This window comes from Ammodytes marinus, assembly GCF_949987685.1.
Source record: "Ammodytes marinus genome assembly, chromosome: 8".
NCBI classification, from domain to species: domain Eukaryota; kingdom Metazoa; phylum Chordata; class Actinopteri; order Uranoscopiformes; family Ammodytidae; genus Ammodytes; species Ammodytes marinus.
The window spans coordinates 28,434,454-28,460,501 of NC_137212.1; the positions used below are offsets into that span (position 1 = coordinate 28,434,454).

Genomic DNA, 26,048 nt, shown 5'->3' on the forward strand with positions numbered 1-26,048 from the left:
ACGTAATATGTGTTGACTTTTTTCTTATGCTAGGGCATGTTTTGATGGTAAGTTTGCATAGGCCTATGGGTTGTTTTTGGTCACTTCGACATTAAAAAGATTTCAAACCAACCGAACTTTAACACATTTCCATTTACTATTGGGCACTTGACTCTGTATGTGTTTTGAGTGAGCAGAATGGAAACAAGCTGTTGGTGACAGCAAACAGCCTCCCTGCCACTGGACTGCTCTTTATTGCTGAACTTGACAGGAACATTAAACATAGCCTTCCTCTTTTATCCATTGCAGACACAGTATCCTCTGTAAGTTAACTAGTCCCGACATATAATACAGAGGTTGCGCTCATTCTGTGACTACTGCACTGATATGTACTGGTCAACACACAGTAGAGATACAGTCTGGGATACAGAATGCAAAACAGAGTCAATTATATAATATATATATAAGGAAATGCTTATTAAGTTATGCAAAAGTCACAATAGGACCAGATTTAAATGTGTAATCATGTCAAACAACTGTGATCTTATACAAGTAGGGAAAAAAGTGAGCGATTCAGACAGAATATTAATATTAAATAAAATAAATAATATACATGCTGTGCTACATCAACACAAGTATACATAAATAAAAATGCCATTGCATGACATTTGAACAGTCCTGTGTCCAATGCATTTTATAACCGGTTCTTTTCTCACTGTAAGGTTGGAAACTCATTTTAGTTTTGGCTTATTAAAAAGAAAGAAACAACATTTAAAAGTGACTGAATCTAAGTCACAGTAGTAAACAGATGCACAAGCTGAACAAATCTGCCACATGTGGCTTTCAGAGGCCTAAGCTGCATTGTTTTTTCTTATATTGAATCACTGCCAAATGTGGGCTAGACAGTGAAAGGGCTTCAAAGCCAAATGCTGTAACAAAAAAATGCTTTGGCTGCAAATTGCCGCACTGGCCTGATCTGTGTGTTTAGCACAGGTTTGTTTGCTACAATATACAGAGGGATATATATACAGTACCCATTTGATCCATCTTCAAAATAGTCTCATCTCCCACATTAAATAAAAAATGTGATGCACATAACATAAGAAGCAGCTGCATTTATAATTTTTTTTTAATCAACATTGTATTATTCCACCCTCTGTGTGCAACCTGCCTAGAACCTAGAATGCCAAGGTCAGTCAGTAGCTTGGAAGGAAAATCAAACATTGTAGCTTAAAAAGAGTCCAGATTTTTCTTCAAATCAGAGCTTGAGAAGCACAACAGTGCACTTCCACAGGTGGGAGATAATGTTACTTCATCTGATGGATGTGTTTTGTAGGTCAATGTTTGGCAACATTTATACACAACAATGTTTTATATCAACTTGGCAAGGCAATGCATTTTCAGGGCTACAATCGGCCTATACTCTGGAGTTCTTCTGCCACCTGGTGGACAACCAATGATGCTGAGTCACATCCATAGGGTTAACACTGACACATCTTTGACTGAAATAATCCTGTTTCTTCAACTTTGAAGAGAGAACTCTGATGAGATGTTTTAAGTCAGTGGAATATAACAGCATCAATCGCTGTTGCATCTTTGATTCAGATTAGTTTTAAACTAAATAAGAAGCTCAGTAGTAAACATGAAGGGAAAAAAAACAGTCTAGTTAGTTCTTGCACACCATTACATAAATAAAGTGCATTTATCTACTCCATTGCAGAGGCACAATTCTTTCATTTTCAATGAATGGACGTCCATCAGCAATTAAGGCATTCAACATTAAGAGGGACCCTGTTATTAGGAAACCAATGGACCAAACAGTTGTTAGACTGAAGGAGAGGTAATGGCCTGTAAACTGAGAGAATCTTATGATATCCAACATATTGCCTCTTAAAGCCAGTTCAATGTTATCACGTTACAATGTTAAAGAAACAGGTGAGATACAACTCTTTGGTTCTGTTAATGTAATACTCCTAACTTCCCCAATATATCCTATTTTTAATAAGTCATGATAATTATAATAATAATTCAGGTCATTAAATATACTTCACAGAGTACAGTGATCACGACAAAAAGCAAGCAGTCAGCATTCACTCAGGACACCATTTTAGAGTGGACTGGAAAGCAGCAAAGAAAAATAAATCCTTAATTATGCTGCATTTTCTCCTTGGTAAGAGTTAACGTTCACGCTGATCAAATAAATAAGTCAGCGTGAAATACCCAAACAGTGCCCCATTGTCTCAGAGTGTGTGTGTATGTGTGTGTGTGTGTGTGTGTGTGTGTGTGTGTGTGTGTGTGTGTGTGTGGGTGTGGGTGTGGGTGAATTGGAGTTGTTATGGGCTCCATGCAGCAGATGAAGGAGTGTGTGTGTGTGGTGAGTGGATGAGGAGGAGTTCCATGTTTATGTCAGTCCAATTTCCTCCAGAACGCTGCGCGGGGTCTCCGATTCCTGTGGAGGGCGAGAGGAACCACAACTCCAGCTACTACTGTGTACTGTACAGAATATTTCAAATGTGATCACACACACACACACACACACACACACACACACACACACACACACACACACACACACACACACACACACGTTCACTTATGTCACTTTTGGGGTATTTACAGAAGAATCCATTGCCTATAGAGACTTACCCTCACCTTAACCATTGAACCAAACGTCAGTGTTTTACCAATTGGGGACACAGCTTTTGTCTGCAATTTCACAAGGCGTCCCCAATCAACAGATCTTAAGTCAGTCACACACACACACACACACAAACACACACACACACACACACACACACACACCCACACACACACACACACAATTTTGGATCTGCCTCAGCCGAGGGGGATAATTTTACAGACACCGTGACATTTCAGCTCTTGGCTTTATGCGAACAGTCTCATAGTTCACCCTCAAAATCCGAATATTTAGTGGGAATGATATACTTAGTTTCTAAAATTGCATAAATAAATATTTTTGTATAAACACTGAAAATTAAGAAACTGTTTAAGTGAAAGGCATGGCTCATACTGAGGAATCAACTTATATATAAGATATAAGATATATAGATATTATTTTTAATAACATTGAATCAAATTATACACAGTATGTATACAGTATTGTGCAAACATTTTAGGCAGGTGTGAAAAATGCTGTAAACTAAGAATGCTTTCAAAAACTGAAGTTGTAATAGTTTATTTTCATAAATTAACAAAATGCAGTGAATGAACAGAAGAGAAATCTGAATCCAGCAGTGCCATCAGCTCAGAACTGGCAGAAACCAGTGGGACCCAGATACATCCATCTACTGTTCTCAGCATTGAGGACATCATGAATCTGGACCAAACCCATTTGCATAAACTTGCAAGGAACCTCCACCATGCTTCACTGTTGCCTGCAGACACTCATTATTGTACCGCTCTCCAGCCCTTCTACTAACAACCTGCCTTCTGCTACAGTCTTTTTTCACTCATCAGTCCAGAGCACCTGCTGCCATTTTTCTAAAGCCCAGTTCCAATGTTTTTGTGCATAGTTGAATTGCTTGACCATGTTTCCATGTCGGAGGTATGGCTTTTTGGCTGCAACTCATAATGACCACTTCTGGCAAGACTTGTCTGGACTGTATATGGGTGTACCTTGGCCCCACTAGTTTCTGCCAGTTCTGAGCTGATGGCACTGCTGGATATCTTGCTATTTTCAAGGGAAATAAGCTTGATGTGTTTTTCATCTGCTGCACTAGGTTTCCTTGGCCGACCACTGCGTCTACCATCCTCAACGTTGCACACTTTGACAAGAAAGCAGCACATCTTCAAACCCCAGTCTGCTTTAAAACCTTCATCTGGGACAGACCTTGCTTATCCATATAACTAACTTGTTCCCTCACTTAGAATGTTTTTAGATTGATAAAAATAAACAATTATTATCTATATTATTGAAAGCATTCTGAGTTTACAGCATTTTTTCACACCTGCCTAAAACTTTTGCACAGTACTGTATATACACTCACCGGCCACTTTATTAGGTACACCTGTTCAATGGCTTATAAAAACAAAAAGCTAATCAGCCAATCACATGGCAGAAATGTAATGCATTTAGGCATTTAGACATGGTCAAGACAATGTAGTGAAGTCAAACTGAGCATCAGAAAGGGGAAGAAAGGGGGTTTAGGTGACTTAGAACATGGCATGGTTGGTGGTGCACGGCAAGATGAATCCATACATCATGTTGTTTACGCTAAATTCTGAACCTGCCATCTGAATGTCGCAACTGAAATCGAGACTCATCAGACCAGGCATGATTTTTCAATCTTCTATTGTCCAATATTGGTGATCCTGTGAGAATAGTAGCCTCAGTTTCCTGTTTTTAGCTGACAGGAGTGGCACCTGGTGGGGTCTTCTGTTGCTGTAGCCCATCTGCTTCAAGGTTGGTCGTGTTATGCATTCAGAGATGGTATTCTGCATACCCTGGTTGTAACGAGTGGTTATTTGAGTTACTGTTGCCTTTATGTCATCTTTAACCAGTTTGCCCATCCTCCACTGACCTCTAACTTCAACAAGGCATTTTACGTCCACACAAATGCCGCTCACTGGATATTTTTTCTTTTTCGGGCCATTCTCTGTAAACCCAGATGGTTTGGAGTGAAAATCCCAGTAGATCAGCAGTTTCTGAAATACTCATACCAGCCCTCCTGGCACCCTCAACATTGCCATGTTCATGGTCACTTAAAACCCCTTTCTTCCCCATTCTGTTGCTCGATTTTAACTTCAATAAGTTGTCCCGTCCAGGTTTACATGCCTAAATGCATTGAGTTTCTGCCATGTGATTGGCTGATAAGTTATATGTGTCAACAAGAAAATTAACCGCTGTACCTAATAAAGTGGCCGGTGAGTGTATATATACACATATATACTGTATAGACAGTTATATGTCACTGTTCATGAGTAACTAATAACTGTACACCGTTCAAATTCTACATCAATATTTGGGGATTTGTTGTACAAATATAAGATTAATTTAAAATTGCTTACATTTAGACTTTCTCACCAAAACGCATTGAGATCAATCAGATTCTCATAAAAGTATACATTGCAAGTATACACTATACGCTGGCACCAAATGTAGATCAGTGGAGTCGCATGATAATGCATTTGATAAAAACATTGTTCCACAGCGCTACTAGTGGTCAAAAACTCCACAATGTGCCTTTAAGGCTGCTTTTATCATCATGTTTAAAATCTAAAAAATAATATAAAGTAAATGGGATCGTGTGTAGTGAGGAACTCTGTAGTTCTGTTTACCCTCCAATTTCTTCATTCAAATGAAAGATTTTGCAAATGGCCCTGGACTTTGAAACTGTACTTATTCACATTTGTTCCATAAAAACTTTGATTTAAATGAATACATATAAATAATAGGTGGGGCTCTTAGTTAAGAACTTACAATTATGTAATTCAGTTCACCCTCAGAATTTGACATCAATATTTGAGGATTTGATACTGCAATTAGTTGTTGAAGCTGCATTAATAAATATTCCTTTAATATCTACAATATTAAATGTGCACACACAAAAAATAAAAACAAGATGGAAGAGCGATGACCTGAAATGCCTGTTTCAATAGTCCCTTTTCATGGCAGACATTGTGTCTTATGAAAGCAGGAAAAGCACAAGTGTAAATAATAGCATTAATGAGTCCCAGTAACCCACGCCAGCGAGAGAGCATGCACAATACCGGAGCCCCGAAACTGGGTCACCCAAAATGGAATGCAGCCATCATTAATGTTATTAAGTCCCAATGTCTGCCGTGAAGGGCCTATTGGCCTACATACATAATTCAACGGAGTATTTGATAACATGTTTACGTTCTTTTTCATGCTATGCCCACGCAAATCTGTCACACATCATATAGACATTAAACAGGAGAACATCCTTGCTGGTAGCTTGTGGCAGAAAAAAAAGAGAAGCACTTACTTTGGCATCCTAAAACAAGGTTCAGCACAAAGTAAAGAGAGGAGTTTGCATCAGAGCAGTATGACAGAAAAAACTTTCTTTATGTAAGAGAGGGGAAAAAACACAAGCCACTTCTATACACAGTGACTCCTGAAGTGTCATTTCAGTTTCAGAGAAAAAAAATTCTGACCCAATTTAGAAAAATAAAAACTTTGCACTATTCACCAATTACAGACTTTTGAGCTCTTGGGGAACATTTTTGCTGAGATGATGAATCCCTCGTCACCCCATTTTGTCGACTAAACGTCTTCATCTGCAAAGCAAATTGGAACTCAGCACCATTTAATGAGGTTATCGGGTTTGTTTCCAACACAGAGGAAAAACGTAACTTCTAAATGTCAGTCTGAACTCCAGTGTGCTATACAGTACGCATGTGGGAATAAAACACCATAAACACAGCTGTGTTAGAGAAAGACATTAGTGTGTTTAATTGACAAAAGAAAAAGGAAAAGTTTATTCATCATTATCTATACTGTACATTAATGAAATATTCTCAACAAAATTCTGATGATCTGTCTTTCTAAGTAGGGCATAGGGGAATAATGACAAGATCATACAACCCATTTTAAGTGCTTTAAGTGTGCATTTATGATAAAGAGTTTTAAATGTATTATTTTAAGTGTGTTTCAATGTATGAAATTGTTGTTATAATATAAAAAGGCCAAAAGAGCCCTTAGTTAGACCAGTGCAAAAACTATTATTTCTTTAGCTTTAGCATTAATTCCACCAATACCACTTGGGCTAGACACTGCTTTTTGCTATTCGATTAAAAAGGGGATTAATGAGGGTCTATACATGTCTTCTAGTATGTTCCATGGTCTGATCTAAAGGTTTGTTCTGACTGAACAACAATCTAAACATTACAAGTACATACACATAAGTGTAACTGATTGGACAACACGGTGTGTATTGCAGTCATGGCTGGCATATGAAATATGACACTGACTGGATGGAAACCTGTTGGGCATCATAATACATCTGACCTGTGTTTAAGTTGTTTCAGGATTTAAGGTGATTAGATTGTTGTTATCCCATCTTAAAGCATTTATTTTCACCTAAATGTATAACTAAACACTTATGCCTTGACGTTAACTCTGTAAACTTTAAGTCAGTCAGACACAATTGTGCACCGAAGGGAGCAGACTTTCCACACATAGCCTCAAAAGGCACAGACGAAAAGTAAAAGAAAGTTTTTAAGTGAAGAACATCCATAATGAGGAAATCACTTTGATATGATTCATTCTTCTTAACTTAAACCTGACCACTCAAGAGTGGAACATGTGACTTGTCCTACAATAAGGCTTTATAGTCATGTGCCATCCTGATCCAACAGTGCATCCTGCTGTCCTTTAAGTCAAAACTACAGTAGTAGATGACCTTCATACGTGAAGTTAACTCTTATATTCTCCTATATTCTGTCATTTTGTCATCCTGATTGTCCATACTGGCATTTTATTTCTGTTTCAGCTGCTCTTCCAATGGCTGTTACCTCTCTCTGAATCAGAAGGGTGTCATATGCTGTGCTGATTGTGAAGGCAAATCTATGACTTGTGATATAAACGGGGCCATTTATAGTGAATACAATTTGACCTTGACACTTTCCTCTGGGTCATGATGACACACGATGAAAAAAAAAACAGTCAGTGGTAACAATAGAGGCGTTCAAATGCTTCAATCAAACCAATAATAAATGGGACAAATGACTGGCATGTAACAATATTGCATCAATATATTATCAATAAACATATTGGTGATCTAAAATTCTTGATACTCCAAACTTTCAATTTTCAGGCATTGATTTCTTTGCCAATTCTACCAAAACTAGATAGTGAAATTAGAATATTGTTACACCCCGACCGGCACCAATGTCAATGAGAGGAGCTCAGAGAGAGAGAGGGCAGACAGAGAAGGTGCCAGGCACTGGGGAGCTCAGCATGCAGGGTGGATGGTAGCAGTAGCAGCAGCATCAGATGAGCAGGCAGCCAGTCAGTAAACAGGCACAGTAAAGTACTCATGACGTGGCTGGGGGGGGGGAGAGAAACGCACACAGCTTAGAAAACAAGACCACGTTGAGCAGTAACAGGCACTTCACTGCACTCACAGGACATGCAAACAAACAAACTTCTCGCACCAATGTTTTGTCTTTATCTATTAAAGGAATGTAGCTTTTATTTGGGGGGGGGGGGGGGTACGCCTATTTTCTTTATTGTTGAACGTTACATGCCATTAGGTTAGGTTAGCCATTCCCCCGTTTCCCCAATAAAATTCCAGGAAAATGAACCTAAAAGTCTGTTAGGGAGAAGAAAAAAATATCCTGAGAAAACTAAATATTTCATTTTGAGTGACTGGTTAATATGACTATTTGAAACAGACATGGTGGAATCTTCTAACATTGTAACTGTGTCTTTTTAACAGCTTTTCAAATGTATTTGAGGCCACACAGTCTTATTCAAAATGCAGGGGGTGTGTTAACATATAAAACATCTGGAGAAGGACAGGGTCAATACAATGTAACATATAAATGGTGAACCAAAGACAAACAGAGTGAGACATTCTTTGTTGCCAATACAAACATGTACATGTCGGTTGTGGAGACACTTAACTTGTGACACACTACTACCACGAGGCAGGACCAGGAAAATACAATACAACTGTATTTTAGCGGGCAGGGACTGGGCTACAGACAGACTCATACACACAGTGAAGGACACCACTGACAGTACTGGGGCTCTAACGATATATGGAATCCAACAGACAGTAATAGTAATCACCTCTCAAGCCAGGCCTAAGTCTGGAAAAGACCAGAGGACTCAGAGACAGAGACCATATTTGGGACCATCACACCTGTGAGGCAAACAATTTTATAAACAGAATAAAATAAACAGAAGAAAGCACCATTTGGTTAACTGGTTATCAGGTCTAAAGCTCTCAGGAAGCTACAGCGAGCACAGGGTTAACTGTGGCACCGACACAATAACAATGCCCCCCTCTCTTCGTGGGGACGTCTCTGCTCAATTTATCTCCCATGTCTCCCAGGCGGAGTTGAGCCATCATTATTCTAATAGAAGATCTGCTTGCTGGCACCAAACCTTAATGGCTAGCCCCGGATTTATTAAAAAATAAATTTAATTAAAAGCTTATTAAAATAACTCGAAGCTAAAATCCCCTGTGGTATGTTCTCCCAGTAACCACTGCACTGTGCACTTTACTAAGCCTTACCTTGAAGCCAGAGGCACTAATACCAAAATGTGCCCCAGCCAGACTCAACCCCATGCATAACGTTCATTAACTTCTACGTTAAGTATCAGTTAATGGTCTAAAAGAATGACAATAGTTTTGACTCCAATTATAAAACGCATACGATAACATGATGGAAATATCAGGAAATTCATATTGTTTGAAAACTTTTAGCATGGTTATATAACACTGTTAAGGACTCTATTTAGGTCCCATGAAAAGACCAGTGCCAGCAATGGAGTGATCTGGCTACCCAGTCATGAGTGTGATACATTTTTTATACACCTCACTGAGCCAAACTGTTTCACTGGGTCATCATCATTATCCTTTATAACCATTATTTTAGACTCAATCCCGACTACACTGTCCTGTCAAGTACTTACTAAATCACCAAATATGGATTCATCCACCACTAAAAGTAGTACCCAACAAATTTAATTTAATTTGTGAACCATCAGTCTAGGGAAGTCGGGATACTGAACGATGAATGAACCCATTGTTGGTTTTGGTCTTTTCATGGGTTTTGTTCAGAATAAGAAAAATTTCTCATGACACTTTCCTTATCCTTTATAATCTCAATTTTAGAAGATGGTAGTTGTATTAAATGGTCATTTCGGGTCAAACAACCCCACGTACAGTACAAATATTGCTTCTACAGTATATCCCACCATTAATCTTAGTATAGTCATTCAGTTCCGTTAGTAATACAACTGGCAGCATAGCTCTTTAACTTATCCAGGAAAATATTTTTGACTTAACCTACTTACTTAACTTTGCATGAAATTCCAATTCAACAATGAATAAAAATATGTTAAAAAAAAAAGAATCCAAATTTAAAATTGAACCAAACTGCCAAGTGTTGTATTTCACAGCTTGTTAGTGAAAGTGAGTGTATTCAGACATGTTGTAAACATTCAGGTGTGACTTCACGTTTGTTATGAACCTTAAGACTTTGTCACGTACAGAGGCAGTCACAGTTACAGAAGTACATGCAAGGTGCAAGTCCACGGCACGCACAACCACAAAAAAAACCCATGCTGACCGACTGAATGCACCAGTCTCTAGTAGTTACCAATTGCCTGGGAACGGAGGCATGGATGGACTCTAGGGCCCGTTACAAGATCTCCTCATTTGGCAAACTTCCCCAGTCTTCACCCTGGCTCTATAAATACAGAATTGAGCCAATCAGATCCCTCCTGATCCCTTCTCATGGAAAAAAAAACCCTGGAATCTCCACTCTTGAGGTTTCTTACCCCATTTTCTTTTAAAGTGAGCATATCAATTAAATAACTACTACTCACTTCATTACTGCATACACTTGAAAAAGAAAAAACGCCCACATGAAGTACTTACCATTGGAACCTGGCTGGCACAGTATGTTTCCTACTACAGTGCAGCTAACCTTATGCTCCTGCTAAATCAATGAGCAGCTTCACACTCTGTCCTATAAGGGATTATGGATTTATGGGCAGCTGCTGCCTTACTAGCTAGTGTTGATGCATCCCCTACTTTTTTTGCTTATGCCATTTACTTTCTTTATGCTGCTTTGTAATCCAAGTGTGCCAACATGAGTAACATTTCACTCAGGTGAGTTTGTTAAATCATTCCATGACATCACACTGTATGTCTTCTTCCCTTCATGTATTGGACAAGCGGCAATAGGAAACAGGTGGCAAAGGACTCTCAAGTAAAAATCTATAGTGAGGATGGACCTATAACACGTCATAAAAGGAAAAAGGCTAAATATTAGTTGTACGTTTTTAACAATAAAATGCTAACAATCTGAGCCGCAGTGGAGATATTAACGTGATTCATGAGTAGAGTTAACTAAAGCCTGAGCAATACATCAAGAGGTATTTTTTCCTACAGTTCCTACCCTCCATGGGATGTTAATGGTTTGTCAGCAGTGGCCTGATTTTGCTTCCCAGAACTCATTAGCGAAGGTATTGTGGCTTATTCACTGTGTAAAATGTTGAGCAAACAAATCCAGTAAAAACCAATCAGCCAGCAGTGCTGACACTGATCGGGTGACTGTACTAGAATAGGGTGTAATGCCTTGTACCGTATGCATTTTCTTTGAACCTATTTTGCATGTATTCAACTTTCAAAACTGCCTTTACAAGATCGACTTCTTTTGTTCAAAATGTTAATTCTTTACAAGACTTCAAGTTAAAGCTATCTGAACGAAGATACTTTTACTTTCTTGGTTTTGATATACAGCTCCGGAAAAAAATTAAGAGACCACTTCAAATGTTCAGTGTCTATAAACATTTCTACCAAATTCACAATAAAAATATTGTCATTTAGAGCATTTTCAATGAGTAATGTAGAGATAAATATCTAAGAAAAATCCAGACTGGTCTCTTCATTTTTTCCGGGACTGTATGACATGAATGGATTGAAGGCAGAGAGAGCCTCCTGTGTGCTGACGCTGAAGTGTTGGGTTTGTGTACTGATGAATATGCTTTTGGTCGGATACATAATTGCACTGTGACACTGTGGTTTTGCTTCTGTAATAACTATGCTGCAGATGCGTTTGTGTGGTCTCGGGGGCCAGTGCAGACAATGCGGCTTTGTGTCTGGGCATGAAACCTGACCTCAACCTTCAACTTGTCTGAAAAGAATGTGGGAAATTTCAAGAGTGGCCAATCAAATCACTTGAAACATTTTGAGTGACACTGAAAGAGACCAATGAAACGTTACATTTTAGTTTGAGTATTAAGATTTGTTTATATTGATGCTGCTAATAAGGAGTTATGGGTTAGTTGTCTGGAGTTAATAACATATATTAGGGTCTATATATGAAGCAGAAGAACACACCAGTAACTTCAGTATCAAAAGCAAATCCCTGACACTTTCCTGCTGTTTGCTGGTGTGTTGTTCCTGCTGACTTTAGCAGAATCTACAGTATACATCTAGGGGCTACTGATACTAAAACTACCACAACAAAGGGGGAGGGTTATTTGAAGTTTTTACAAACTGTACCTGAAAACAGGCGCATCTGAAAGTCTATATTCTGCAAATCACAATAGTAAAGATAAAACACACATGGCAAAGAGTGTCAGCAGCGGGAAATAAAAGATCATTCAAGCAAACTACAAACGGACAAGATACGACAAAGTATCGTGAAGCCAATGAAAGGAGAATCACAAGAAGGACGGTTTGCACAAAGTGTATGCATGCAGCCAGGAAACACAAATCTATTGAAGTCATTGGGACTCCAACACTGACCACTCAGTAGTACTAGTAGTGCACACTTCTAGGGTGGACTTTAAAACATTCAGCCGGACTTAACCTGAGTATTATTTTTTTGGAAGCACATTTAATAAACTCTCCATTTAATGACTGGAGAGAGTACCATGCCTAAGCAAAATAATCCAATATTTGAACCTAATCTTCTTAAACTTTAATCTGACATGCACACACTCCAACTTGGATGTGAATAACACTTAAAAGTTGCAAAACCTTAAGATTCTTATGACATCCAACCCTAATTTATGGGTTGAATTATTTCTGAAATAGCATTTTAAATTAGATTTAATTCAGTTATTACACTCCTACACTGTAGTATCCATTGTGAGTGGCGGAGTCTGCCATGCCATCCATATACTGGATAGGAGTTGCCTTCATAAGCAAGAGTTAAGCTAATGCTAGTGCTAAACCAATATCTGATACTGCTGCTGCTATTAGGAGCATTCAACTGGTCAGCGTACAAGTTGCAGTTATTGCTAGCGACCATAGGTGTCTGAAGTGAGGAAGCAGCCCAAGTGTAAAATAATGCTTTCTATTACCAGCTGAATTTAATCTGAAATATCCCAGATGTCGACATGGTGTTGACCATGGAGAGAGTGAGGGCAGATTACTCAAAATGACGGAGAAAAACTAAGTCAATAGAATGAAGTTTTAATTGTTCTGTCTCCGACTGCATCGGATGCCTTACCTCTTGCAGTAAGTCGGCCTGCTCGATGGCCTTCAATACATTCTTTTTGGACGTCTCCTGAGCTTCACCGCCCAGCAGGAACTCATCCAGGATGAAGTAGGCCTTCTCAAAGTTGAAGATGATGTCCAGCTCACAAACCTGTTGTTTAGAGACCAAATATAACTATCAAGTCCAGATTCAACAAGTGACAGAAGGGACATATCACTAACCATGGCATTGTGTAACATGTACAAAGAGCTAGAGCGGGTGATAGATGAGAATGCAGAAACTCACACTGCCAAAGTATTTGTCCAGCAGCTCCACATATCTGTGGATGATCTCCAGTGTGATGAGCTCGTTGTCCTGGTTCTCTATGGCACAGCAGAAGTACAGGCTGGCATATCTGAAACCACCATGACAAGCCCAGCCAATGTTAACTCACTCCACAACAGCATTTAAAAAGAAAACATTTTTCACTGAGAAACCGGCAACATCCACCCGTAAAGTGAACTAGAAGAAGAACTGACTGTATGCATTTGTATAACTTTCACAGGATTCTCTCAAGTGATCTACACTGTCTCCCAGCTCACTGGCAATAGTGCTGAGAGAGCAACTTCTCTGTTATTATTAAGGGTCGCCGTTCACTGTACACACGGGGTTATTCATTTAAAAAGCAGCAGCCGGATACAGACGGTGGTATGAGTTAAGCCCCACTCTGCCAGGGCTCTTTATCCCCGATAATCCCAAAGGCACTCTTCAAGCATGTGATGATTGGCTAATAAAGGAGCGGGGTCAGTTGATCCCTCAATACCAGCAGAGCAGCAGGGCACAATGACTTTCAAACTGGACAGGACTATAACCTGGTGGGCCTCATTGATTCCTGTTAAAGTTAAATAACTCTTTATGTTCTTGAATTGTTTGATGGTGAATGCGAGGCACAGCCAAGAGCAGGGAACACAGTTCACTTGTTTGGGTGTCAGTGGCACAGAGAAGTGAAACAGCACTTTTACTGTAGCTGGCTTGTATGGCAAGAGTAAGGTTAACAAGTCAAACCTGAATAACTCCATGTAGAGAAAGTTTATTTTACAATTGATTAGCCACTAGATGCTGCATTTGGACACTGGTAGCCAGAGTTAGAGCCAGTTTACAGTACTGAGCATTTGGATTGCTGAAAGCTGTCTTCATGAGGAAATGCTTTTGGAGTTCCAGCTACTAGTCAGTAACATTGACATAAGATTAATTAACGGCTTTTTGATGGTCAATTATTCGTTTAACACATTTATTTTTTTTAAACAGAAAATGCAAAAATATTCTCTGCTTTCAAACTTCGCAAATTTGAGGATTGGCTGCTTTTCTCTTTGGAATATTTGAAAGTCAACAGAGAAAGATTTGGTTTTGAAGTGATGGTCGCACGGAACTTTGAATACATTACTTTGAGCTGTGGTGGAATTATGACAGGAACTCAAAAAAAGAAAATCTGAACCTTCAAAGACAAAACAATGCATCACTTTATCCAGAAAAACTGCCAATGGGACGTGCCTTATGCCCTATAATGTCCCCTGTGTAAATGACCTGACACCTTAACATTTTAATTTCTTCTCACTGAAGAAAAAAATTTAAATGTATTATTAACTTTAATGTAAAAGGCAACCGAACAGCTGTCTGGTTGTGCGATTGACGGTGCATTATAGTTGCTGAGTGGTCAGCAGCACCTCAAGTGTTTGTCTGTCCCTGTCGGGGTCAGGGGGGGCGGGGGGGGGGGGGGGGGGGGTGGGCTCACAAATAGTCTGCCTGCCTGCCCGTTGGCACAGCAACAGGATATAATGAGGCAAAAAATGAATGCTATCCTGTCGTAGTTTGAGTTCAGTCCATGATGCCGTGGTCTCTCTTTGAATATCACTTTCCCCATTGACTCTCCCCACTGAGTATTTGAATGACAGGTCTGCCAATTGCCCGGAGAAGTGTGAAAGATTCCACACCCCGTGAGCGTTTAAGCAGAAAACAATTTTCTTTTGCTTATCAACAAAAAAGTCCCTATCCTTCTCTCTCTCTCTCTCTCTCTCTCTCTCTCTCTCTCTCTCTCTCTCTCTCTCTCTCTCTCTCTCTCTCTCTCTCTCTTACCCACCTCTTGTACACAATCTTCAGGTCTCTCCACTCCAGAAAGCTGCACATTTTGGGCTTTCGAGCCAGCACCGTCTGCACCAACTCTCTGGTGATCTTCTTCTTCTCCTTGTCGCACAAAGGCACGTACCACTTCTGAAGCCTGAGCTTGCCCTGTCGACTGAACAGCAGCATGAACTGCATCTGGCATGAGGGAGATGAGAGATCAGATACAAATAAATAAATAAAAAAATAAAAAACAGAAGAAACACAAGATGAAGGAGGAAGGAAAGAGTGGGTGATGAAAGACTTCCACGGAAAGAGATCAGAAGCATTCAAACAGCTCTTATCTTATTTTTTTTTCTTTCTGTCACATTGCTTCTCTTCAGTTCAGCCACTTTAAGGAAATTATTGGTGCGAGACGTGACAGCTGTGCTCAAGAAATGAACGAGACAAATTCAATGTAATCATGTCCATCAAACTGAAAAAAAAAATTAATATTCGAATAATAAACGCCTCATGTAACTTAAAAACACACTGTCAGTGGGATATTAAGGCTTGTTGTAAAGCTGTTTGTGTAGGCTGTGACGTGCTGCCATGTGTTTTAGATAAACAACGCACTACACATGTTCAAACCACTGTAAAGATGTTCAAACCATTTTTTTTTCCAATTCGAAATATATTGAAACAAAATAACACGAAGGCTGATACAGCTTATTAATAACACATGTCATTTTCATAAGCCTAAGCCTATGTGGTGCCATAAACATGACAGCAACCATCATCTCGTTACCGTTATCAACAGCCCCTAGGTAGGCACAGTTTAAGCCGTTATTCTGCGGTTAGCATTAGCACGTTTAGCCACCGACTGGTCTGTTTTAAATACGACATGGGATGCGACCAACCGTGTGAGTGTATTTTCTTACAAAAAGTGAAATAACACACACTGATAAGTAGGCTACTTACCTTGGATAACTGCACTGTATTCTTCTGTGAGGAATGAGCCACCCTGGAACACATACACGGCCACTTCACTTCGAGCTTCTGATTGGCCAATGAGGCGCTCATAACATTGGCCAACTTTTTTTCGTTGATAATCTCCGCCTATCCACGGCTTTAACTCAATATCGCGGACGTGATTGGCCGGCATGTACATCTGTCAAACTACGAAGAGACTGATAGTCCCGCCCATTCAAATGTCACCATGAAAAGTCTCCATGGACCTAATATAAGAGGAGGTCTCCCCTCTTTTATTAGGTACATGGATTTCTCAGCTGAATGTTTACAGTAGGCTAACTTACCCTAAATAGTGGCGGGGTAACCAGGAGTGACATATAGGGATATCTTAGAGGGATATCATAGACGGTATGGTTGATATGGGGTTTGGTGAATTATGCATACTTTATAGGTTGTTATATTTGATGGAGCTTTTAATAGGCATTTGCAATAATAATGTAATAATCACCCTATCATAACAATGTATCCGTTTATCGACTGTTTGGCTATATGAAAAAAGTTCACAATAAATTCCTCAAATTCCAATCAAAGCTAATTAAGTCTTAACATATAGATACTAACCTTGTTATAGCATATGTTAGACTACATTAGGCTTGCAATAGCCTGCATTGGCACTAGGTTATTGCATAGCCTACACTTAGACAAGCAGATATTTTCCAGTAGACTTTATTTTCTTTCTCAATAACAGATATGTAAACCATTTCTCACCTATTTTATGAATGTGTAATTAGCCTTTTTAAATTGGTGGTTGCATGTAAATTGTTTTTACCATTGTATGTCATAATAAGCATTTTTTAAAGTTAGAATACAAAGATGAAAGATCGGTGGTAGCCTATATCTTCAATCTTCTCATTTATCTCTTGGCGATATTTTTTAAAATTGACTTTGCCATATCCTTTTATTAATCAGATGGTGATACGCAGAGGCACACATACAATGTGGGACACATAGGCAACAAGGATATCTTAAATTATTAAATTAGTGGTATGGGATAGTGACTGGCTTAGTCTGCCTAGACCTTTTTCTAACATGTCATTGTAAATTCAAAACACATGAATAGGTTGTAATGTTGACAGTTGATGGTGTTGTAACCATCAGAGTGATGCTGGCTTTCAATGAAGTTCATGGAGTGTTGGATCTTCTTGACCACACAGGTGCAGTACAATGTCCGGGCCAAAGGGAGGTGTCTCAAGTCCAATAAAGAGTATTAGAAAAGTCAGGCCTGTGGATTACAGTAATCCTATCTACTAGCGTTAGGTATCACCCACACACACACAAACACACACACCGCATTCCGGCACAGCTGAGGAGGAAGATGGAGGTCAAAATTCGATGTGGTGCCGTGGTGTTCCTTCTGCTTTTATGTCTGGGTAAGTCACACTGTGCACCTGCGTGACATATACACAATTCAATCTTAATTGCAGCTTCACTGTTCTGCCTTTTCTTTTTTAGATAATGCAAATCCATTTTCTGCAATACATCATTTTGAAACTGACCATTGTTTGATTAGGGAGAGGTTTGTTGGTGGTAGCCATTGAGACATGCATTGTTTGTGATTATCAAAAAAAGTTTTTTTCTTCAATAATACAAGAGCGTATACTTTAAACCTAAATTGGTGTTTCTCCTGATAACACACACACACACACACACACACACACACACACACACACACACACACACACACACACACACACACACACACACAGAACAATTAGAGAAGTTTGTCCCAGGCATGTCGGCCACATTATAAGAACAAGCAAACAACTTATTAATGAATGTTTGTAGTTAATTAGTTTGTTGTTATGATACTCATGATTTTATGATCGCTGTTCCGTAAAATGTGGTTTTATCTTTCACATTGTAACTCACCATCTGTCCCTACGTTTCATGCATCTGCTGATGTGCCACAGCCCTGAACAATGTCCACTCCCAGGAGGTAAGAAGAGCCCATTCATATAAATGCCTGAAAGAAGTTTGAAATGTGACTTGATTGAGCTCACTCTTGGAGCAAACTCTAGATTTACTTTGGCACTTTTTATCATTCACTTTTTATCTAGTGTTAAGAAAGCTTGACATGCTAGACAAGACAAGACAAGACAAGACAAGACAAGACGCAGGGCAGCGGACAATACTTTTGGTGACAGCCAGTACAGGCAATGGCAGTGGCAGGCAGCGAGTGAAAAAATTAAAAAAAATTAACAAAAAAAATAAAAATAAAAATGCCCATTCACAGATTGGGCATTTGGATGTGAATGGGGGTGGTGTGTTCGCAGCAGGGTAGCCTGTGTGTGTGCGTTTGTGTTAGGGCCGTCGTGTGTACGTATTCGTCCCTTGACCTGTGTGTCCTTCAGGAAGATGAAGTCATCCCAGAAGAGGAACAGCCGCTAGAGTTAGAGGAGGAAGAGGTGGAGGTGGAAGCAGAGCCGCTTCAGCAGGAGGAGGATGGAGGGATGGAAGATGGAGGGGAGGAAGATGGAGGGGAGGAGGATGGAGGGGAGGAGGATGGAGGGGAGGAAGATGGAGGGGAGGAGGATGGAGGGGTTGAGGCGGAGGAAGAGGCAGAAGAGGAGTTGGAGGAGGAGGTAGAGGACCAGCAGGTGATTGAGACATGGACCAACAACGTCAAAGCCTGCACCTGTGACTGTGAATCACCCACAGCCAGCCCCTCTGTCAGCCAGCCTGTCCTGTTGATGACCTCCTCACTGCCCCCGCCACCACCGCCACAACCTCAGGATATCCCACTGGCCTGCATGCCAGGTGAGGTTATGGTCACCTGCATTGACTTATGGCATGTTGCTTATGTTGATGCTATAGCGGCAGGATGTTTTTTTAAATCAAAATCTCTTTATTTGGTTTTATGGTATGGCAAGTGCCAGGGTGTTCCTTGTTACACACAGGTTGAAATGAAAATAACAGATAAAAAACAACTTATGACACTTCAAAACAAACAATAAAAGAAACATAAAAAAAAAAAAAAATCCCTCCCAAGTCACTGCCAGTTCACAAAGCCTGGAATGAGCCCAGAAAAGGTCCCCATGCTTTCTGAAACCCTGCATTGGAATTTGGAATGCCAAAGCGAGTATCTAATTTTTTCTAGCTTAAGACAGGACATAACATCTCTCAGCCATTGTGTATGAGTGGGCGGGACAGGTTCCCTCCACCTCAGCAGAATGGTTTGCCGGGCCAGAAGAGAGGCAAAAGATATAGTACGTCGCTTAACTGCAGTTAATCCAACCACCTCGTCAGTGACCAGTGCAATTAGAGGTTTTGTTTCCAACTTGATGTTTAACACCTGAGATAATGTCTGCAAGACCTCTTCCCAGAATTTGTTAAGGCTGATGGGGCACAACCAATACATATGAAGTAGAGAGGCTTCATAGATGTTACATCTTAAAGGCTTTTGAGATATGAGCCCTATGAACCACTTTGAATTGGATCAGGCAATGTCGAGCGCATAGAGGTGGAATTAACATGTTTAAGAATGGAGCTCCATGTATCTTCCGCTAAAGAAAAGCCCAGGTCCCCTTCCCATGCTGCTTTGATCTTGTCCATAGAGGCATGTCTTAGATCCAGCATCCTGCCATAGAACGCAGAGATCAACCCATCTCTTTTGAGATGGGTTGATAGAAAGAACAAAATCAACAAGGGTTGTGTCTGCTGGTATAGAAGAGCTGGTCAATTTGGATAGCACAAAATGTCTTGTTTGCAAATATCTGAAAAAATCTGACCTTGGAAGACCAAATTTTTTGCTTAGTTGTTCAAATGATGCTAGAGTGTTACCCATATACAGGCTCTTGAAGCGCACAATACCCTTCTTATGCCATTCTTTAAAGACAGGATCTTGGGTTGATGGTCTGAAAAGGTGGTTTGATGCAATAGGTCTCAGCAGGGAGAAGTTATGCAACCCAAAATATTTCCTCAATTGAACCCATATCCTTAGAGAGTGTTTAACCACCGGATTTTTTAAAGATTTAATCGAGGGGAGTGGAAGTGGGGATCCAAGTAATGCAGGCACGGACATATTATCATCTGTATGTAATTCCATGGCTAACCAGTCAAGACAATTGGGCTGATTGTGAAAGAAAGACCAAAATGAAAGGCAGCGCAGGTTAGCAGCCCAATAGTAAAAACTAAAGTTTGGTAGAGCCAGGCCGCCAGCAGCTTTGGTTTTTTGGAGGTGGGGCGGCAGGATTTTTTAAATTTTTTTAGCAAATTATATTGTTTTTTTTTCACTCAACCATGTAATTTTTTTACAGCATCTATTGGACCAACTATATACAAACATATAAGATGTATTATTCAAATACTAACAAATGTGAAAGATAACCTCCCACCCCCAACCTAGCCAACCATTGCAGCTTGTCCCCTTCAAGTCCAGATCTTCACGAGAAGGATTGTCCAATGAAGGAGCATATACAATTTAGTCCAATGTTCCAACATAAGTGAGCATCAGTACAGGAAGTTATTTTTTAAAAGTGAAAAACCGGGATGCAAATGATATGAAGGACATTGTAGGGAACCTCACACATGTGAAGATAAATGGAGGCCAGCAGTGTGTCCTACAGGCTCAAAGAGAGCCCCAGCTGGTTTGATGGATCACGCACCTGGTGGTTCCTGGCTGTGTCCTCGAATGCCCCTCAACCTAATCTTGGCTCCGTCAATTAATGAATTAATTGAATTGCATCCTTCCTAACTGTCTTTCTCAGAGAAACCGCCAAACTGAATTAGTCCAAACAACTGCACACTGACTGCTTTACTTTTGTAAAAAAAAAAGTGTCAAATCAGTGTTTTACTTGTGAATCAGTGTTTCAGTAGAATATAAACAGGTTCTCAGTTATGAACAAAGCATGTGACTATAGATGACAGTGCTGTGATAACATCAGGGTGGGAATAGTGCGTGCTGGTGGGGTTAGTGCCTTCTTTTTTTAGCTTGAGCCATTGCCCCCAAGATGTCTGTGCACGGCCATGTTACTTATTTTTTAAGCCATGTTCCTATTTAGCGTTAGGGTTAGGGTTAGGGTTAGGAATCTGATCACTTTCTGGTCACCTGTGAGGAAGTAGGCGTGGACGGGTAAGTGCCGTGAGGTAATCTCATTACCCCTGCAGAAATGTGATGAGCAGATTAGGGAGCCTAAAATAGGGTGCGCCCTAAACCTGGCAGCGTGATACCGGACAAGGAAGCACAAATCAGACCGTGACCCAAACTTTGTCTTCTGCCTTATCACGCAAGCCTTCAGAGAGTCAGATGCTAGTGAGGGAGTTCAGCACAACCAAGAAGGCTGACCGCAATACTATTAGAGGGTGATATCCTGATGCCATTCAAATGTTACAGGGGCATTAGGCTGTATATTGTTGAACTTGATTAAAGGTAACATATGCTCATATGCTCAGGGTGGTAGGATAGCCTAGAGGAAAGGTGGCCGACCAGTAACCATGAGGTCGCTGGTTTGATCCCTGGCACCGGACAGGAGGGTGTTAGTTGTAAAACTAGCAGTGGCTGGTATTACGTCTACGGTGCCCACCATCTCTACCATCGTGCCTTGAGCAAGACACTTAACCCCAAACTGCTCCAGGGGCGCTGTACTACGGCTGGCCCTGTGCTCTGACCCCCTCCGAAGTGTGGTAACTTGAGAGGGGATATGCGGAAAGACAAATTTCGATTGTAACCATTTTAGTAACTCAATTCATTTTAAGGTTCAAAATAGTAATTTGGGTTTCCATAACATTTATATTTCTCACAGTGCCATTGCAAAATCTGGCTGAAACGCTCCATTTCAGAGCCTTTCTCTTTAAGCCCCACATTCCAAAAAGTCTTCTTGATTGGCCCTAAATCTAACTACAGTTTTGAAGCTAACTGCCATACCCCTAAACCTAACTGCCAGTTAGATTCAGGGGTATATTTTGGTGTGCTTATCACAGGTGGAAGGTGGACCTTATACATTTTTCACTTGCAACTTTTTTTTTGCATTACTCTTAAAGTGTCACCTATCACTTTCACTCAGGCGAATGCAATTATCAAAAGAATACAAATTCTCCCAGGTGTCACAATCAGAATATTTGGATGGCACAGTAAAGCGTCTGTCTGTCCTCCACAGAATGCCCTTACCACAGAGCCCTGGGCTTTGAATCTGGATCTGTGTCATCTGAGCAGATCACCTGCTCCAATCAGGACCAGCTCGTCGGCTGGTACTCCTCCTGGACCCCCACCAAGGGTCGCCTCAACAACCAAGGCTTTGGGTACGTAAGGAACCCAAGTCCTAGTCCCTGTTTACTACCACTGTGAAGACACTACAGCAGCAGTGAATGTGTTCTTTCCATCGTTAGGTGCGCGTGGCTCTCCAAGTTTAACGATCCGTTCCAGTGGATCCAGATTGACCTGCAGGAGGTGGGCGTGGTCTCAGGCATCCTCACCCAGGGCCGCTGTGATGCTGACGAGTGGATCACTAAATACAGCGTTCAGTATCGCACTGTGGAAACGCTCAACTGGGTCTATTACAAAGACGCCACAGGAAACAACAGGGTGAGTGCACAGAATAGGGCTTAATGTACCACTGTGGAATCATGCAACCAATGATAAGAAGTCTGTGATTCCTGTCAGACTCTATTAATCTGTCACCAGCAGAGATGCAGTCATATCTATTGCTGTCAGCCCCTCTATCAAGTGACATCAGGGATGTCAGATTCAGTGCCACTTGTCACTGTTGCTCTATTGTTATTTTCCTATTGAAAGCAATACTTAAGGCTTGTCCTCTGTCAATCCAGGTTTCTATTTGTTCACACCGACTCAAATAAGTAAACTGATGGAAGTGCTGTGTTGGAGGGCTGGCGTGTTAATCACTCTAAAGAGGACGTGGGCTCTTTGTTATGGGGGTTAGAACTGAAACGATGCACATTTTAAAAAGGGGTGGCGCTCGTGGTGTAGTGGTCAGATCGCCCCAGTAGTAGTTTGACCCATACTGGGAACTTCAGTTTTCAACTTCTTTTTCGGCTTATTGTCCACAGCAAAGTTGAACCATGGCAGTGTTTAGTCGGCATAAATAAAGGACTACCAAATATCTAATTAAAGACACTTCAGGGAAAATAATAGTTTGAGACAAATGAGTAGAATCAGTCTGAGGACAGTGATAGTTCTCTTTGCTTTTCTACTCTTTAGGTCTTCTATGGGAACTCTGACCGCGTGTCCACGGTGCAGAACCTGCTGCGCCCGCCCATGGTAGCCCGTTACATCCGCCTGCTGCCGCTGGGCTGGCACACCCGCATAGCTGTGAGGATGGAGCTACTGATGTGCATGGCCAAGTGTACCTGATACTGTACTCACTCAGCCCCAGGCCCCAGTCCATCCTCCTGCCCCTGTCAACATGCAGCTTGCCAAAAAAGAGGGACATTGGGTCCAGCACTTGAAGATCCATCACAAAACTTTGTCTGTCTTTCTTTGGTGAGGCAGGTTGGTGGTGGACATGTTTTATTGCCCTTTTGATGCACCTTAAAAATCAATCTTAAAATCTGTAAGGATTTAAAATATTATTAGTATTTCAAATACAAAATTGGGACACCTTCCTTCAGAGCATACAGCGGGAATCCAGTTTAAAAATGTGCAATATTTGGAGGCATGGTACGTGAAGAAAAGATTCCATTTAACTTAATTTTTTCTTTTCCTCAGAAGAAGCACTTTCCAGAAAATATTCTCCGGGTTAAAAGACCATAACAATGAAATGAGCTTGTTTTATTTGAGATTTATATATGTAAACATGGATTTTCTAAAATTGTTAAGCATTCATTTGTTGTTTTATGTTGTCTCATGTAAATGCTCTGTTTGGGGGAAGGGGGGGGGAGAAAAACAGCAGATAAACACTGACTATGCTACTGATTTGTGTCTGTAATAAAAGCACAAACTTAATACTTGATTTCATTTAAACTGTTGATGAACATCCTCTGTTATAAATATTACCAAAAAAACAAGAAGTCACACATCAGTATTAATATAATACAACAGTGCTCCTGCAGCAAAAAAAAAACAATGAACCAAAGACAGAAATGTATTGTGTGTGAATACAACAGAGTCCTCACAGAATGCACAGTACACAATACAAGATATAATAGGCCATGTCTGGACTTGCTGTGTTTACTGTGGTGAGACTTGGGTCTTCATAACGTCACGCACATGATGACACATGACGTGAGGGGAAGAATTTACAGAGTAGCAGCTATATTGCTGAGCCAACCAGTCTCTTCAAAGTGCAACATTAAAAAAAAATAATAATAATCTCAGATGCCTGCCAAGATTCTTTCATGGCACTTTATCCCAGACAGAAACCATCTTACATCACAGAGCTCCTGCCCCCACTGCAGTTTTTTAAATATTAGGAATTCTTTCAAAGCTAGTCCCAGGTGGCTCAGTGTGCGCAATCACTTCGTAAAATAAAACCCCCACTAGTGCAGTGATTCCAAACCAGGGGGGTGCGTGATGTCACGCATTGGGGGTGCTTCTGCATTGTAGAGCAGCAGAACTAATACACACATTTAAACTATGATGATTTGATTGCAAAAACACATGTCCATGTTTTGACTAAGCATTCAGGTGGTGCGATTGAGAATGCATGAAACATTGGCAGGTTTGTAGAAAAGTCTAAAACGTTCCTTAAAAGGGAAATGGTTTGAATAAAATTAAAAATAATGAATAATTAGAAAAATAGGTCGCTGGCATAAAGTAATAAAGAGACTCAAATAAATAGATTACCAGTCAAAAATAGTTAACAAAATGTCGAAGGCAAAGGGTTAGATAGATTCTTACAGCAGTTAAACCTAATAAAATGTTTTGGATGCCTTAGTGAATTTCTTTAACTGATGAGACGTAAAAGTAGAGCCAGCTGGAAGTTGCTTATGAGGAAAAACACTTTTACATGAGTTAACATTTCAGTAAATTATTCTTGATCACATTACAAACAAAAGGATTGTCTGTATAGTCTGTATAAGTTAAAGGCCTAACGTTTGCTCCCTTTCTGAGGTGTAACCATATTTTTAACTTGTATAACATTTGTCTATAATATATAGGATCATAATGATTTACACATATGGTGAATGTGAAGTCAGTGCCTAGAGATGTTAGTAAGTGCGTGATGAGCTCAGTCAGAAAACAGTAGCTGCAGTGCTTCTTTAAATCCCACAGAGGGCAACGTAGGTTAGGCTTTCTGTCGCTATTATGGCACTGAAGTGTGTGTTAAAATGGCTGCATTACAAAATGACATAAAAACCTAAATATCTCCCCCCAAAAAAGAACAAGAAATGGATTTAGGATTCAAAGATGTGCCAGTGCCAGCTAAGAAAAACTTAACAGCACTACATTTACCTTCCTTTCATTCAAGACTGCTTTGAGCAGACTGAGCCCATCAGGAGTCAACTAAGCCCAGAGCCAAGAGAGACAACACTTTGTCGAGATGAACACATTTACTAACATCACCAACCTCTATTGCAACAACTTGATCGGTTTAGAATGCCAGCTGAGACGGTCCTAAGGAAATACTACGCAGAAAAACTTACTAGATTTCTATGTTGAAAAGAAACAAAAAATACTTACACTTAAATCTACACTTTATCTATCCATTTATATATATATATATATTTATTTCATTTGTAATATATTTACTTTATAATACAAATTATAATCAGAATTACAGAATTATAATATAAAGTCTATCAAACATGGACGCTTTAAAAAAAAATGAAGACGTAAAAAGGCTTTTGGCCTGTTTGCAAGCAGACTGATGGTTTGGTACCTGTGTTTTGATGTG

At 40.2% G+C, this 26,048-nt stretch overlaps 2 protein-coding genes across 5 annotated transcripts; one reads left to right on the forward strand and one right to left on the reverse strand.

Annotated features, from left to right (window-relative positions):
• Positions 1-2,380: 2,380 nt before the first annotated feature.
• On the reverse strand, positions 2,381-15,447 carry LOC307254240 (AP-1 complex subunit sigma-2; the record flags this gene model as incomplete). Of its 4 annotated transcripts, XM_080032535.1 has the most annotated exons (5): positions 2,381-2,428; positions 5,949-5,957; positions 13,165-13,302; positions 13,438-13,546; positions 15,269-15,447. In XM_080032535.1, the coding sequence occupies 5 exons, from the start codon at positions 15,445-15,447 to the stop codon at positions 2,381-2,383; spliced, it is 483 nt and encodes a 160-aa protein (XP_079888661.1). The 4 variants fall into 4 exon arrangements, with proteins under 4 accessions (XP_079888661.1, XP_079888659.1, XP_079888662.1 ...); XM_080032533.1 differs by lacking the exon at positions 5,949-5,957; XM_080032536.1 differs by lacking the exons at positions 2,381-2,428; positions 5,949-5,957 and adding an exon at positions 7,974-8,009.
• A 1,879-nt stretch (positions 15,448-17,326) lies between these two features.
• Positions 17,327-23,566, forward strand: LOC307254481 (retinoschisin-like; the record flags this gene model as incomplete). The annotated part of the gene is made up of 6 exons (XM_080032875.1): positions 17,327-17,414; positions 18,171-18,196; positions 18,612-19,017; positions 22,356-22,497; positions 22,585-22,780; positions 23,414-23,566. 6 exons carry the CDS (start codon positions 17,327-17,329, stop codon positions 23,564-23,566), a joined length of 1,011 nt encoding a protein of 336 aa, XP_079889001.1.
• Positions 23,567-26,048: the final 2,482 nt, after the last annotated feature.